At 43.5% G+C, this 12,818-nt stretch overlaps 1 protein-coding gene across 3 annotated transcripts in view; it reads right to left on the bottom strand.

The window, feature by feature from the left end:
* The window catches only part of LOC129192547 (galactose mutarotase-like), a 29,925-nt gene extending 17,850 nt beyond the window's left edge, over positions 1 to 12,075 (bottom strand). For all 3 annotated transcript variants that reach the window (XM_054796691.1, XM_054796689.1, XM_054796690.1), the window contains exons 1-6: positions 11,927 to 12,075; positions 11,444 to 11,653; positions 11,170 to 11,324; positions 7,628 to 7,741; positions 5,291 to 5,383; positions 2,931 to 3,012 (exon numbers count right to left, since the gene is read on the bottom strand). In XM_054796691.1, the coding sequence (XP_054652666.1) occupies positions 2,931 to 3,012; positions 5,291 to 5,383; positions 7,628 to 7,741; positions 11,170 to 11,324; positions 11,444 to 11,630 (631 nt within the window). In that variant the 5' untranslated portion in view covers positions 11,631 to 11,653; positions 11,927 to 12,075. The remainder of the gene's footprint in view (positions 1 to 2,930; positions 3,013 to 5,290; positions 5,384 to 7,627; positions 7,742 to 11,169; positions 11,325 to 11,443; positions 11,654 to 11,926) is intronic.
* Positions 12,076 to 12,818: the final 743 nt, after the last annotated feature.

The following is a 12,818-nucleotide window of genomic DNA, read 5'->3' as shown; positions in this document are numbered from 1 at the left end:
GATGTTCTTTTTCTGAAATGCGGCAATACATTTACGCCAGATGTAATGGGACACATACCTTCCAAAAAGTTAAACTTTTGTCTCATCAGACCACTGAGTATTTTCCCAAAAGTCTTGGGGATCATCAAGATGTTTTCTGGCAAAACTGAGATGAGCCTTAATGTTCTTTTTGTTCAGCAGTGGTTTTCGTCTTGGAACTCTGCCATGGAGGCTGTTTTGACCCTGTGTCTTTCTTATGGTGTAGTCATGAACACTGACCTCAGGCAAGTGAGGCCTGCAGTTCTTTGGATGTTGTTGTGGGGTCTTTTGTGACCTCTTGGATGAGTCGTTGCTGCGCTCTTGGGGTAATTTTGGTTGGCCGGCCACTCCTGGGAAGTTTCACCACTGTTCCATGTTTTGGCCATTTGTGGATAATGACTCACTGTGGTTTGCTGGACTCCCAAAGCTTCAGAAATGGCTGTATAACCTTTACCAGACGGAATGTAACGTTGTCTCATCATTTGTTTTTTACCATCACTTTCTTTTCAGCACTCTATATCCTACTAATACTATTATTATTATTATTATTGAATTTGCACGGACCATTCAAAAGCTGAAATCCCAGATGGAAAAGTAAAATGCAACAAAATGCCATTCTGGACTTCCTTACAAAATAATCTGAGAAAGAACATCCAATGCTGAAACGAGGAGGTTTTTAAACCTTGAAATACTGCTTGATAAGGTTTATGTTGATTTTCATAAAGTTTGTTAAATTGTTATTTCCATTTCCTGTGTATATTTGATACATTTTCTATTTTTATAAATGTTTTTACAGTTACGGTTGTGAGCTGTTATTTATTAGAGTTGTTTTGAAATAAATGTAAAAAAAGTGTGCTTATTATTCAAAAATATGTTGGGATGTAGGCTATATAACATTGAAATAATCTAGGAATGTATGCACCTTACTTTATGGTTGGAAACATTATGAACAATTTTTTTTCCCCTCGTCCTGTCCAGCCTTTAAAGCAGATAGAATAGTAGATCTCAATGCCCTCACGTGCTCAACAGATTTACTCTGCCAGGGAAAAGTGTGAGATACACTTTCCCTGTTATACAGAATTTATTTGACTTGGATGCTTTGTTATTATGCAAATTTGGAGCGGCCGGACCGGAGCAGGAGGGGACAGAGAAGAAGAGAGAGAAAAAACAAAGGGGGGGCGCAGGGACAAGAAGGGCACAAAAAAAGACAGGGCCAAGGACAACAGCAGCAACAACAACCGCGACAGCAACAAAACAACAGAAACAAACAGGGCCACATTAGCAAATGTCCGCGACGACTATAAAGACCCCGACAGAAGGGGAAAAATAATATCAACAACCACAATTGCAATACTGCATTGAAACAGTCACACATAAAGTAACAGTAGTAATGAAATGATTAACTATGATAGTGATCAGAATGACAATAACCGTAATGCACACCATTGTAAAAACTATAATCATATTGCAGACATCACTGTCACCGTCATAAAACCAACAACATAATAACACCCTGGTGAACTTAGTGAGTAATGTGGGGAAGTACGTATGTATTGTGAGTGTGCGTATGTACGTGTGTACAGGTATCTCTGTATGTGTGCAAGTCTTCATATATATGAAGGTGTGCGAGTGTGTAATTGTCACTGAAAATGCATAAAAGGAGGGGCCCCCCTCCACCGCCCAGAAAGCCCCGCCCCAAATAGCCAGGCCGAGCCCCCACCACCAAAAAGCCACCAGGCCCACAGGGGCAGGCAGCACAAAGATCAGCCCCCCAAGAGCCAGCCCAGAGAGCCCTCCCCCCCGGGAAGACCAGCAAGGGGCCACAGAGAGGCAATCCCAACCAGAAACAGGGCGCCAGCGGCCCGGAGGACAGTCAACCCCCGAGACCGGCGAGAGATCACACACCACAAATGCAGAAGGGCACCGGGGGCGACACACCAGCAGGCCCAGAGATGCCCCTGCAACCGGAAAGAAACCCACCCACACCGGAAGCGCCCGCCCCCAGGGAACGGAGTCCGGTCTGGCCTACCCCGGGCCACCCCATGCCCGACCCAGGACCGCCCTGCCCAGGGACACAGGAGGCACCGCCCCCCAGCCCCGACAGAGGACGCAGGGCGCAGCGGAGTAGGGGACTCCGGGGTCCTAGACGCACAACCCAGAACCAGAGGCGCGGAGAACGCGGACCACCAGGGAGCAGGAAGACCCTAGGCCACCCCATCCCAACAGCAGGACGCTATCAGCAAGGCAGACAGAGGAGCTGGCGAGGAGGAAAGCCAGCAAATGAGCAAGTGGGTGGGCAAACGGGCAAGCAGCCGGGCAAAACCACCACACAGCACCAACACCCGCGGGGCAGCAAATCCCGGAGAGGGAGTGGGAGTGCCGCACGCCCAAGCCGCAAGGAGGCCAAGCACCAGAGCCTGGAAGGCGAGACCAGCAGCCAAACCCCACCAGCAACCGGGAGCCAGACCACCCACATGCCACCAGAGCTGACGGAGCCCCACCCCTGACAAGCCCGCAGATAAACCGGGGGAGGCAAAGACGCAGACAGCGGCCCAGTAGAGCACCACCCCCCAGCAGGCACGGCCCCAATGCGCCGCTACGGCCAGCCGACAGGTCCACGCCCACATCCCTGACCCCGACGGACAGGCGCCGCGGAACAGGCAGGCGGTATCCCAATCTAGCCTGCTCCACCCGTGTATGTGATAAGAACAATTTAATTATCTCATCTGCCCATGTTGCAGCCAGCAAGCAGTGAAGGGTGATGATGTAATGAGAATCAAGTCGCTTCTTCCACTTGGCCCTTAGTTTTAAGGGGTAGGTGAATGGGTAATATGAAGGGGAAGGGCTAAGGGGTACAATTTGGATTCAGCCTCAACAATAACTTTTTTATAGACATAGATTTCATATTTTACCTGTTGGGATAGAAGTGTCATCCACAGGCAAGTAGAACTGAGCACTTATCGACACTTCATGGTCATTGATGGTAGGCGCAGCCTGCATTCGCACATAAAGAAAAACAACTTTTGAATAAACGGCAAAGTCATGAAAAACTCTTCTGGACCAAATGAAATTCCTGAGAAGATTAAGGCTGAATCCCAATTCTACCCCTTACCCCTAGGTGTTGCACGTTAACGAGAATCAATTGGTGCCCCAATTAAGTGCTCAGAGGTATGCAGCCCTTTAAACCTAGTGGGGCTGCCGACCATAGTTGAAATAGGTAGGCGGAGCTACAACACCCGCTGAGATGACGGAAGCACGGAGACTGAAAGAAATACATCAATGTAAGTAATTACGCATAATCATTGAGTTTCACAGTAACGTCACTCATGTTTTATTACATATTCAATCATTTGCTAGTCCACGTAAATATTCGCCATGTTTCCAATTGCTCGTTTTCGATAGTTGTAACGAGATGGCTAACACAGATATCTAACTTCACTGCAATATTCTGCATTTAATAAATGATTAGAAAATGATCAGATAGCGACCACATTAGCCTGTTTATTGTAAGTTGTACTTTAAAATCGCACGCTAGCAAGGGGAATCTACATTTCTGAACTGGCCGACAGAGCCGGTGTCCGACTAAAACGCACCCTTTCTCGGCCACGGCGGGTGGCTATCCCCGCTCTATACTACTTCTCCCAAGCTCTGTGGCAGCTCGGAGGCTGCCGGCAGCATGTGTCCATCTACAATGCACCTCGCACGGCCACGGCAGGTGGCTCTTCCCGCGCAATAATCTGGTTCTCCGGAGCTCCATGGCAGCGTGTGGGCTGGTCGGAGCATATGTCCGCCTACAATGCACCTCACCCGGCCACGGCAGGCGGCTATCGCCGCTTCAGAGTGTACAGTGATGTTGGCGTTTTCAAATCTAATCATTCATGTAATGCAGCACATCGTAGTCAACTCTATTTGCTGTGCATTTATAGCCATCGTAGTCCAAGAATTGTCATGGTGAGATATGTTTACTCTATTCAGCATACAGTATGGATCGTCAGGAAGTGAGCTAAATAAAAGATGTAAACAGCATGGCCATATATGTTCAGCACACCACATTATCAATCTTTATTCAACTTTTGAAATCTGACAATGTCCCTATTTGTATCTATAAAATATGCTATGTAATAGTACAAACGGCAATTTTAACGGCACAAACCAGCACATGCGATAGAGACGATTTTACCAGTTTTGCATGGGATGGGGGGGGGGGGGCACTTCACATTAGAGTCACTCTATATAGAGAACTGCGACATGACAAGTCGAAAAAATACGGTCACGTGACTCGTGGAGCCATCTTGGGGCCAAATTCGCGTTTGCGTTCGCCTTGTCTTTACAGTATTCTTGGGCGTATTATTGTTTATTCCCCAAAAATGCCGGGTTGTTGTGCATTTGGATGCACAAATAAACATGAGAAGGGTTTCAAGCTTTACAGATTCCCTTCAGATGTCAACAGACGGACAATTTGGGAAAATAATATAAACCGTTTGGGCTGGAAGCCGAACTCGTCTTCAATGCTGTGCGAGGTACGCTCTGTATATGTTAAAATTTTTAATGTCACAATGTTTTGACAACTTGACAGAGCCACCTGGGGCTATGTTACTAAGTTTAAGGCATCTCTTGATGAGCTTGGAGAGTGTGTTTACCTAAATATTGTGTTCTACTTAATTGTTTTGATATAAGAAAGTAGTCTAAATGTAAGATATACTATAAAAAAAAATGAAAAAATAAGGCAGTCATGGATGCTTAGAGTTAAGAATGATCCTTGTGTAAATCACCTCTGGTTGCAAATAAAGTAATCCATGATCTCGAGCAAACTTATAAAACTGCATTCATTTTGCAAAATCTGCACTTGTTTCGAGATATAAATAATAATGAAATAACAATTAAGAAATATACATATTCTCATCATTTTCAATGTTTAAATATTGGGGCTTTTATATCTCTGTCATTTATTTTCATTCTAGTATCATGAGGTGAACGTGGTAATATTTTGACTTATAAAATCTCAATGTTTTAACAAAAGATGGCAAAATTATACCATATTACACATTGGAAAATATAGATCTATAAATAATTAAAAAACCAGACATTTTGCATGCGTCCCTTTGTGCAGAGACATTGCAATTTACATGCATTGTCGTACTGTGCACGCAAGCCGAGCGCTTAAATTGGCCCCAACATGGCGGCGTAATCTCAGTTGTCGTAACTCTCTATATAGAGGGACTCTACTTCACATAGTTCTGTTTTTATGAAAAACTGGATGACATGTACTTACCTGTCCAGCCAAGTTGAAGTAGGAGTGATTAGTGAGGTTGATTGGTGTTGATTTAGAAGACCAGGCTTGATATTCTGCAGTCAGTTTTTCCCCCTGAAGAGAACACACAAATATCGGTAACTTCATTTGATTAAAAATAAAAATAAAAAAATATTTTTTTTATCACAAAATGTCCTTCCTTGTATTGTATAAGTTTGCTAACAAAATGGCAAGCGGAACTGGAAGTCAGCTACGTCATCTACGCCATCAGCGGTTCACTCTCAAAAATGTTAAGACAAAACAAGTTTTTATAGTTTTACAATTATAGTTTTTCATGCATAAAACAATTCAAAATGTGAATACATCATGAACATTTAAGGTTACTTTTGCCTTCACTGAACACGTGACTGTTCCAAGACCCATTCTGGCACTTGCAGCTTTCTTTGGCTCCATTTTGGGATATTGAGGTGAGAAACACTATTGCATTTAAGAAATAACTCACGGCAAAACAGGAAGATGGTGGTGTTGCTGATTTTGCTGCCACATCGTATCTTCGAGAACAGTTGTGAAGAATCACATCTTCAATGAAGGTAAAAGTGACCTTAAATGTTCATTTATTGCTTTCATTCATCTTAATTATGTATTTATATCCATTTGAAATTGTACATGTTAAACTATAATTTTAAATCTAAACTAATCTAATCTAATCTAATGTAAATTTCACACTCAAATCCTGATGAATGTGCTCTACATAATATCTTCTGGATTCCAGACATGTGTAACAAAAATGTAAATGAAAAAAAGGGAAAAGTTGTAAATACAACTCATCCATCCATCCAACACCTATCCCAGCTGAATATGGCTATTATGACTGTTTAGGTGTGCTACTCTATATTTCTTGATCCTTGGGATTAGGTCTGTCATGATAATTGCTGAATTGATTGAAAAAAAAAATTACGTTGATAATTTTGCCAGCCTTGATAAATTGACGTGCATGTATGTTTGTTTTTTCTCATCTGTCTTTACCACACAGGCTGGATGACAAGAAGGTTCACTCTGCATGCGTCTGTGAGCATTGGTTTTATAGTGGAATGAACAGAGGGAGTGAACCCTCCTGTCAGCCATTCAGCTTCTTTGTCCCAGTACGTGGAGGCATTTGACTACTAGTGAGTGGATACACAGACAGCAAGCTAGCAGCAAGTTAGCAAGCAAACGCTAATATGAATGAAGGCACAAAAGCGAGGCCACAGCCCCAGTGTGGAGGTGCAGTGTGGAGGACAGTCAAGCTTACTGAGGCGTTTGATCGGCAAAGTAAATATAAATGAAACAGCACAAAATGGTGCGCGGTCACAGACAATGACGCTCGCAATAATGCAAAAAAAATGCAAACTTTCAATACGGTTCCAAAGCCAACATTTCAGCAAATGTTAGAAATGTTTGACATACAGTACGAATTGCCTGGGAGAACGTGTATGTACAACCTGTCACAAACAGCAATTCCTGAACTGTATAACTGAGTGAAAGAAAACGTATTGAAGGACAACAGAAACACTGCATTTTATTCCATCACCACAGATATGTGGTCCACCTCAAATATGACCCTTTACAATTAGTTAAACAATACACTACATAACTGCGTGTCTGTGTGTGATTTTTATTGGATTGTTGTTGTTTTTTCTTAACAGAGACAGGGTATATTTTTTTTATTGTTTTTGGTTATGATTCTGATTTATATTTAAGTGCAACTTTTGCAAGAGAGTCCATTTTATTTTCATTTTATTTTTTTGTCATTTTCATTTAATTTATTTAAAAGCTTGACATTCCAGTTACAATGTTAAATACTCTTGAGAAATTCAAGTTTACTGCTTTTGCTGTGAAGTACTCTCATTATTATGCCATATAATTAATGAAAAAAATAATATCGATTATCGACAATAATTTGTAGGACAATCATCATCCAGCAAAATTTGTTGCCGTGACAGGCCTACTTGGGATATATTGACCAAAGCAAGTCAGAGACTTGTTATTAAGGCATGTGACACATGAAGTGTGAAAATCAACAAATATGGTAGCAATACTCCAAAGATATATATTATTTATTTGAGTCAACTAATGATGACAAAATATTTTGGACTTAATTATTCTGATAATGTTAAAATGGAATAGTAATGGTTGTAAATCCTGAATGATACTGTTTGTGTTTTTTAAAAAGTATTTTCAATTCAAATGTCCAGGCTTCACTTCAACAACATTGTGATTGTTTTATTGAAAATTCATTACTATTTTGTGTAAAGGCGAAACGCATAAAAACAGTGTCATTGTCCAAACACTTCTGAACTTAAATGTATATGAATTTACCTGCAAGGTGTATGTAACAGAAACCTCCATCTCTCCAGGGTAGCCCTGGTCTCCATCTGGACTGGAAAGACTCATTTTGACTCCACCCTCCACTGCTGTAGCAAGCCAAATAGCCTGAACACAAGATAAACACAAGTCACAAACGTTGCCTGATATACTAAACTGTAGTACTAACTAAATGTAACTAGATGCACATTTCTCCATCTTCAGTTTCCATCTGATTAAGACCCTAGCCTCCTACCCGAGGAGGATATTTTATTGTCATTCTCACATAAACACAATGCTGTAACTCAGGTAGTGGTGAATACTAAAATAAATAGAAATCTAATGAATACCTAAAAAGGAGGGCTGGGAATACGGCAGTGGTTCTCAATTATTTTCTGTCATGCCCCCACTGGAGGACAGAAATGTTTTCACATCCCCCGATTTGAAATACTATTGAGAAACTGATAATATTTATTTATCTGTACTGTACAGACTAAACTTGAACTGAAACCAGCGAAATGGGGAGCAGTGAAGCATACAAGCGTATTCAAGAGTCAATTCGCACGCGGAGTACGACAGATTCATCCATATTGGCAGGTCTCCACTCATGTTGAAAGCCCTCCATGCCTTTCACACCTCTCCTGAGAGTTAAACTGCCCCCCCACCCCACTATTTGAGAAGATTAAATTGTACTTTATTAATCCCACAGCGGGGAAATTCGCTTGTTACAGCAGCAAGCAAGATACACAAGTAAGGAATACAGAAATAAGATCAGATAAAAAATAGGCATAAAAGATATAAAAAGTGCTTATTTCACAAGAAATAAAATTATAATTCTGTAAAGTGACCCTGTTATAAACAGTACTGTAATGTAAACATTAAGCGAGATAAAAATAATACAATGTAAGTAACCAATACTATAAGTACAGTTACAGAGGGGGGTAAAGTGACCTGGTGACTACAACATGGTTCAGGTGGTGCAGGTGTTGTAGAGCCTGACAGCGGTCGGTATGAAGGACCTGCAGAACCTCTCCTTCTTACACCGTGGGTGGAACAGTCTGCTGCTGAAGGAGCTGCTGAGGGAACCCACAGTGTCATGTAGGGGGTGAGAGGTGTTGTCCATGATGGATGTCAACTTAGCCAACATCCTTCTCTCCCCCACTTCCTCCACGGAGTCCAGAGGACAGTCCAGGACAGAGCTGGCTCTCCTGATCAGTCTATTGATCCTGCTCCTGTCCCTGTCCGTGCTGCCCCCTCTCCAGCAGCCCACAGCATAGAAGATGGCTGAGGCCACCACAGAGTCATAAAAGGTCCGTAGGAGAGTCCTGCACACATCAAAGGACCTCAGTCTCCTCAGCACGTGGGGGCGACTCTGGCCCTTCTTGTAGAGGGCGTGGGTGTTGACGGACCAGTCCAGTTTGTTGTTAAGGTGAACACCCAGGAATTTGTAGCTGTCCACCAACTCTATGTCCGCTCCCTGGATGTTCACCGGTGTGAGGTGGGATGTTTTCCTCTGGAAGTTAATGATGATCTCCTTTGTCTTGCTGGTGTTGAGTTGTAGCTGGTTGAGCTCACTCTAGCTGACAAAGTCCCTGATGACCGTCCTGTATTCCAGATAATTCCCCTCTGAAACACAACCAACAACAGCTGTGTCGTCGGAGAACTTCTGGATGTGACACTGTGTGGAGTTATGTGTGAAGTCCGAGGTGTAGAGGGTGCAGAATACCATGTCAGATAACACAGTGATGGAGCCTCACAAACTGTGGTCTGTTGGTGAGGTAGTCTGTAATCCATGCAGTCAGGTGTTGGTCTACTCCCACACTCTCCATCTTCACTCTGAGCAGTGATGGCTGGATGGTGTTAAAGGCACTGGAGAAGTCAAAAAACATGACCCTCACAGCACTCCCGCTGTCCTCCAGGTGTAGTAGTGATCTGTGCAGCAGGTAGATCACTGCGTCGTCCACTCCTATCCCAGGCCGGTTAGCAAACTGCAGGGGGTCCAGCTGAGTGCCCAACAGGGGTCGCAGGTGCTGCAGGATAATCCTCTCCATGGTCTTCATCGGGTGAGAGGTCAAGGCGACAGGCCTGAAGTGGTTAGGCTCCTTGGGACGCGGTGTCTTTGGTACCGGGACCACACAGGAGGTCTTCCACAGGGCCGGGACTTTCTCCAGGCTCAGGCTAAGGTTGAACAAGTGCCTGAAAACTCCACAGAGCTGGTCAGCACAGTCCTTGAGGATTCTAGGGCTGATGCCGTCCGGTCCCGGGGCCTTGCTTGCCTTGATCTTCTATAGTTGACTCCTCACCTGATCATCAGTTATGGAGAGGGGGGTAGGGGATGGCTGGGGTGGGGAGGGGGGTCAAGAGTGGTGAGAGTCTCAGGAGGGGTTGAGAGGGGAGTGGTGAAGTGGTGAGGGGGGGGAAGAGTCGGCTGGTGGGTTTTGGGTGTTGAGGGTGGCAGGCTGACGAGTGGACGGGGGGGCGGGGCAGACTCAAAACTGTTGAAAAACAGATTGAGTTCATCTGCCCAGATCTTGTCCCCACGGGCTTGGTCTCTCCACACTCCTTACCATTACCATGGCCTGTGATGGTCTGCAGGCCTCTCCAGACTTCCCTGGTGGTATTCTGCTCCAGCCGCTTCTCCAGTTTCCTCCTGTAGCAGTCCTTCCCCTTCCTGATCTTATTCCGGAGTTCCTTCTGGACTCTGCACAGCTCCTCCTTGTCCCCCGAGTTGAAGACCCTCTTCTTCTTATTCAGCAGGGCCTTAAATCTCAGAGGTCACCCAGGGTTTGTTGTTGGGAAAACACTGCACCAACTTGGAGGGCGCAGTGTTCTCCACACAGAAGTTAATATAGTCTGTGATGCAGTGCGTCATGCTGTCAACATCACTGCCATGGGGACTGCAGAGCGCTTCCCAGTCTGTTGTCTGGAAGCAGTCTCTGAGCCTAGCACTGCTCTCCTCAGACCACTGCTTCACAGGCCTCTTTAGAGGGGGTTGTTTATTCACCACTGGAATGTGACGAGATGGACGAGGTTGTGATCAGAACGACCCAGCGGGGGGAGGGGAGATGAGGTGTATGCATCCTTGATGTTTGCATACAGAAGGTCCAAAGTTTTATTGTTTTCAGCATTTCACATACTGGGTGAAGGTGGGAAGAGCAGAGGACAGGGGAGCATGATTGAAGTCACCGAAGATGAGGAGGAGCACTGCAAGCACTGCAACGCAGCAAGAGTCACGATACAAGGCTCACGATAACGGTTAATATCTCGATATGGTGATAGGGTGAAACAAAAACAATCAAAATTATTTCATAGTTTATATTTTGCAGCATATTTTAACCAAGTACAAAGAGCAATAGTGCAAAAACAAAGACTGTTTAAGGCAGCATAACTATAAACAGAATTTTATGTCTGACAAACGGTGACACTATTCATTCTCAAAAAGATCTCATGTCTCCCAAGGAGATCAAATCTACCTGAGAAATTCTTTGCTTGGTACTGTACATTTTTAAATTAAATTATCTTAATATGTTTCTTTTATATATTTGACAGATTTATACCTTACTGAAACCTCGCAGTCCCCCATGCACAGCATGTGGCCCATTGTTGATGTCTAGTTGATATGTTTTGCCATCCACTTCAAAGCGTCCTTGTGCAATCCTGTTGGCTACACGGCCCACCACAGCTCCAAAATACCGCTTGTCTGACACATAACCTGGCAACATATAGATAGGTAGGTGGGTTACTTGTATCGAGCACTTTTGCAAATACTGTATGCCTTAAAAACACTTTCATATAGTAAACACAAAGTAAACTACTTATTTCATTGCTTACCTTCCAAGTCATCAAAGCCCAAGACTACGTCTTCCATCTGACCGTCTTTCCCCTTGCTGCACACAGACCTGATGATGGCACCCAGTGTTAGGACCTCCACCCGCACTTGATGGGACTGCAGCGTCCACAGGTCTACGGGACCATGTCTCGGCAAATTTCCCCACGGCTGACATCCAACCTGGGTCATTTTGTAAACGAGCCAGACAGCGTCTGCAAAGACCACATTTTATTAATGCGGATATTATTACCTCTTCAATTATACACTTATTTAACAAAGTCATATGCCCCCCCCCCCCCCCCCACCCCCACCAGGTTATCGTCCTAGTAGTTGCAAGCCGATAGGAGAAGCAGCAAACCACTTTAAATTCAAGGACGGAAAGACGTACGCGTACCGATATGGTAACTGGGTGAGACAAAGTGGGTGTGTAATGTTATGGCAGAGGTTAAAGTATCGACACATTTGTTTCGGTCGCTGTCGCTCACCAGTAACTAATTTCCTTCGCACTGTACTTTTCGGTCCTCGAAGTCAAAACTTGTCACATTCAAGGTAGCAGAGTTCCATACGCGTTTATTTCCCTTGTAGACAGCACGGACTAAAAGAAAAAAATTCACGGACAGGACTCTTCTTCTACTTCTACTTGTGTGGTAGGCTTGATGCACCCATGGCGTCTGCTGCCCTCCCTGTCCATTCTTGTTATTACAAATCTTCTGTAGACAGGCTGCGTCTAAATCCCTGCTCTGCAGCCTACTTTTTTCCCCTTTCAGCTTTATTAATGCCTTACAATTTACAATAACAGTGTCAAACCATGGGCATTAACAAACAACAGTTGGATAACAACAACATACATGAGTCATATAGAAATTAAGGAAATACAGTAACAGAAAAGTGATTAATAAATACAATTAGGAAAAAAAGGAAAAAAATAAAAAATAATAATAGTAATTAAAGTAAGATACATCAGGGGACATGAGCAATGAAAATTAAATTGAATTAAGGATATTGAAGTGGGAGCACAGATTTATAGTCTTGATAGCTTTCTTGTTATTAACAGAGGATATTGATTGGAGGTACAGCTTCAGTTCTTTCATGTAGACATAAAAGAGGGGTTTCACTTTGGCAAATTTACATTTGTGGATGTAGAATTTTGCAAGAATTAAAATGAGATTAATTAAAAAATATTGTTTGTCATCATTCATCATTCTTGACAAAGCCAAAAAGAACATTTTGCAGAAGGAGCTCAAAATCACAGCAGATATGATCTAAAATAAATCTACAAACATCTTGCCACAGTTTACGGGTATATTCACATTTCCAAAAGAGATGAACAACAGTCTCCGTAAGGGAGTCACAAAAAGCACAATTCAGATCTAAATC

This window comes from Dunckerocampus dactyliophorus, chromosome 13 (assembly GCF_027744805.1).
Source record: "Dunckerocampus dactyliophorus isolate RoL2022-P2 chromosome 13, RoL_Ddac_1.1, whole genome shotgun sequence".
In the NCBI taxonomy this organism is placed as follows: Eukaryota; Metazoa; Chordata; class Actinopteri; order Syngnathiformes; family Syngnathidae; genus Dunckerocampus; species Dunckerocampus dactyliophorus.
This window is presented reverse-complemented; position numbering and strand designations above follow the sequence as displayed.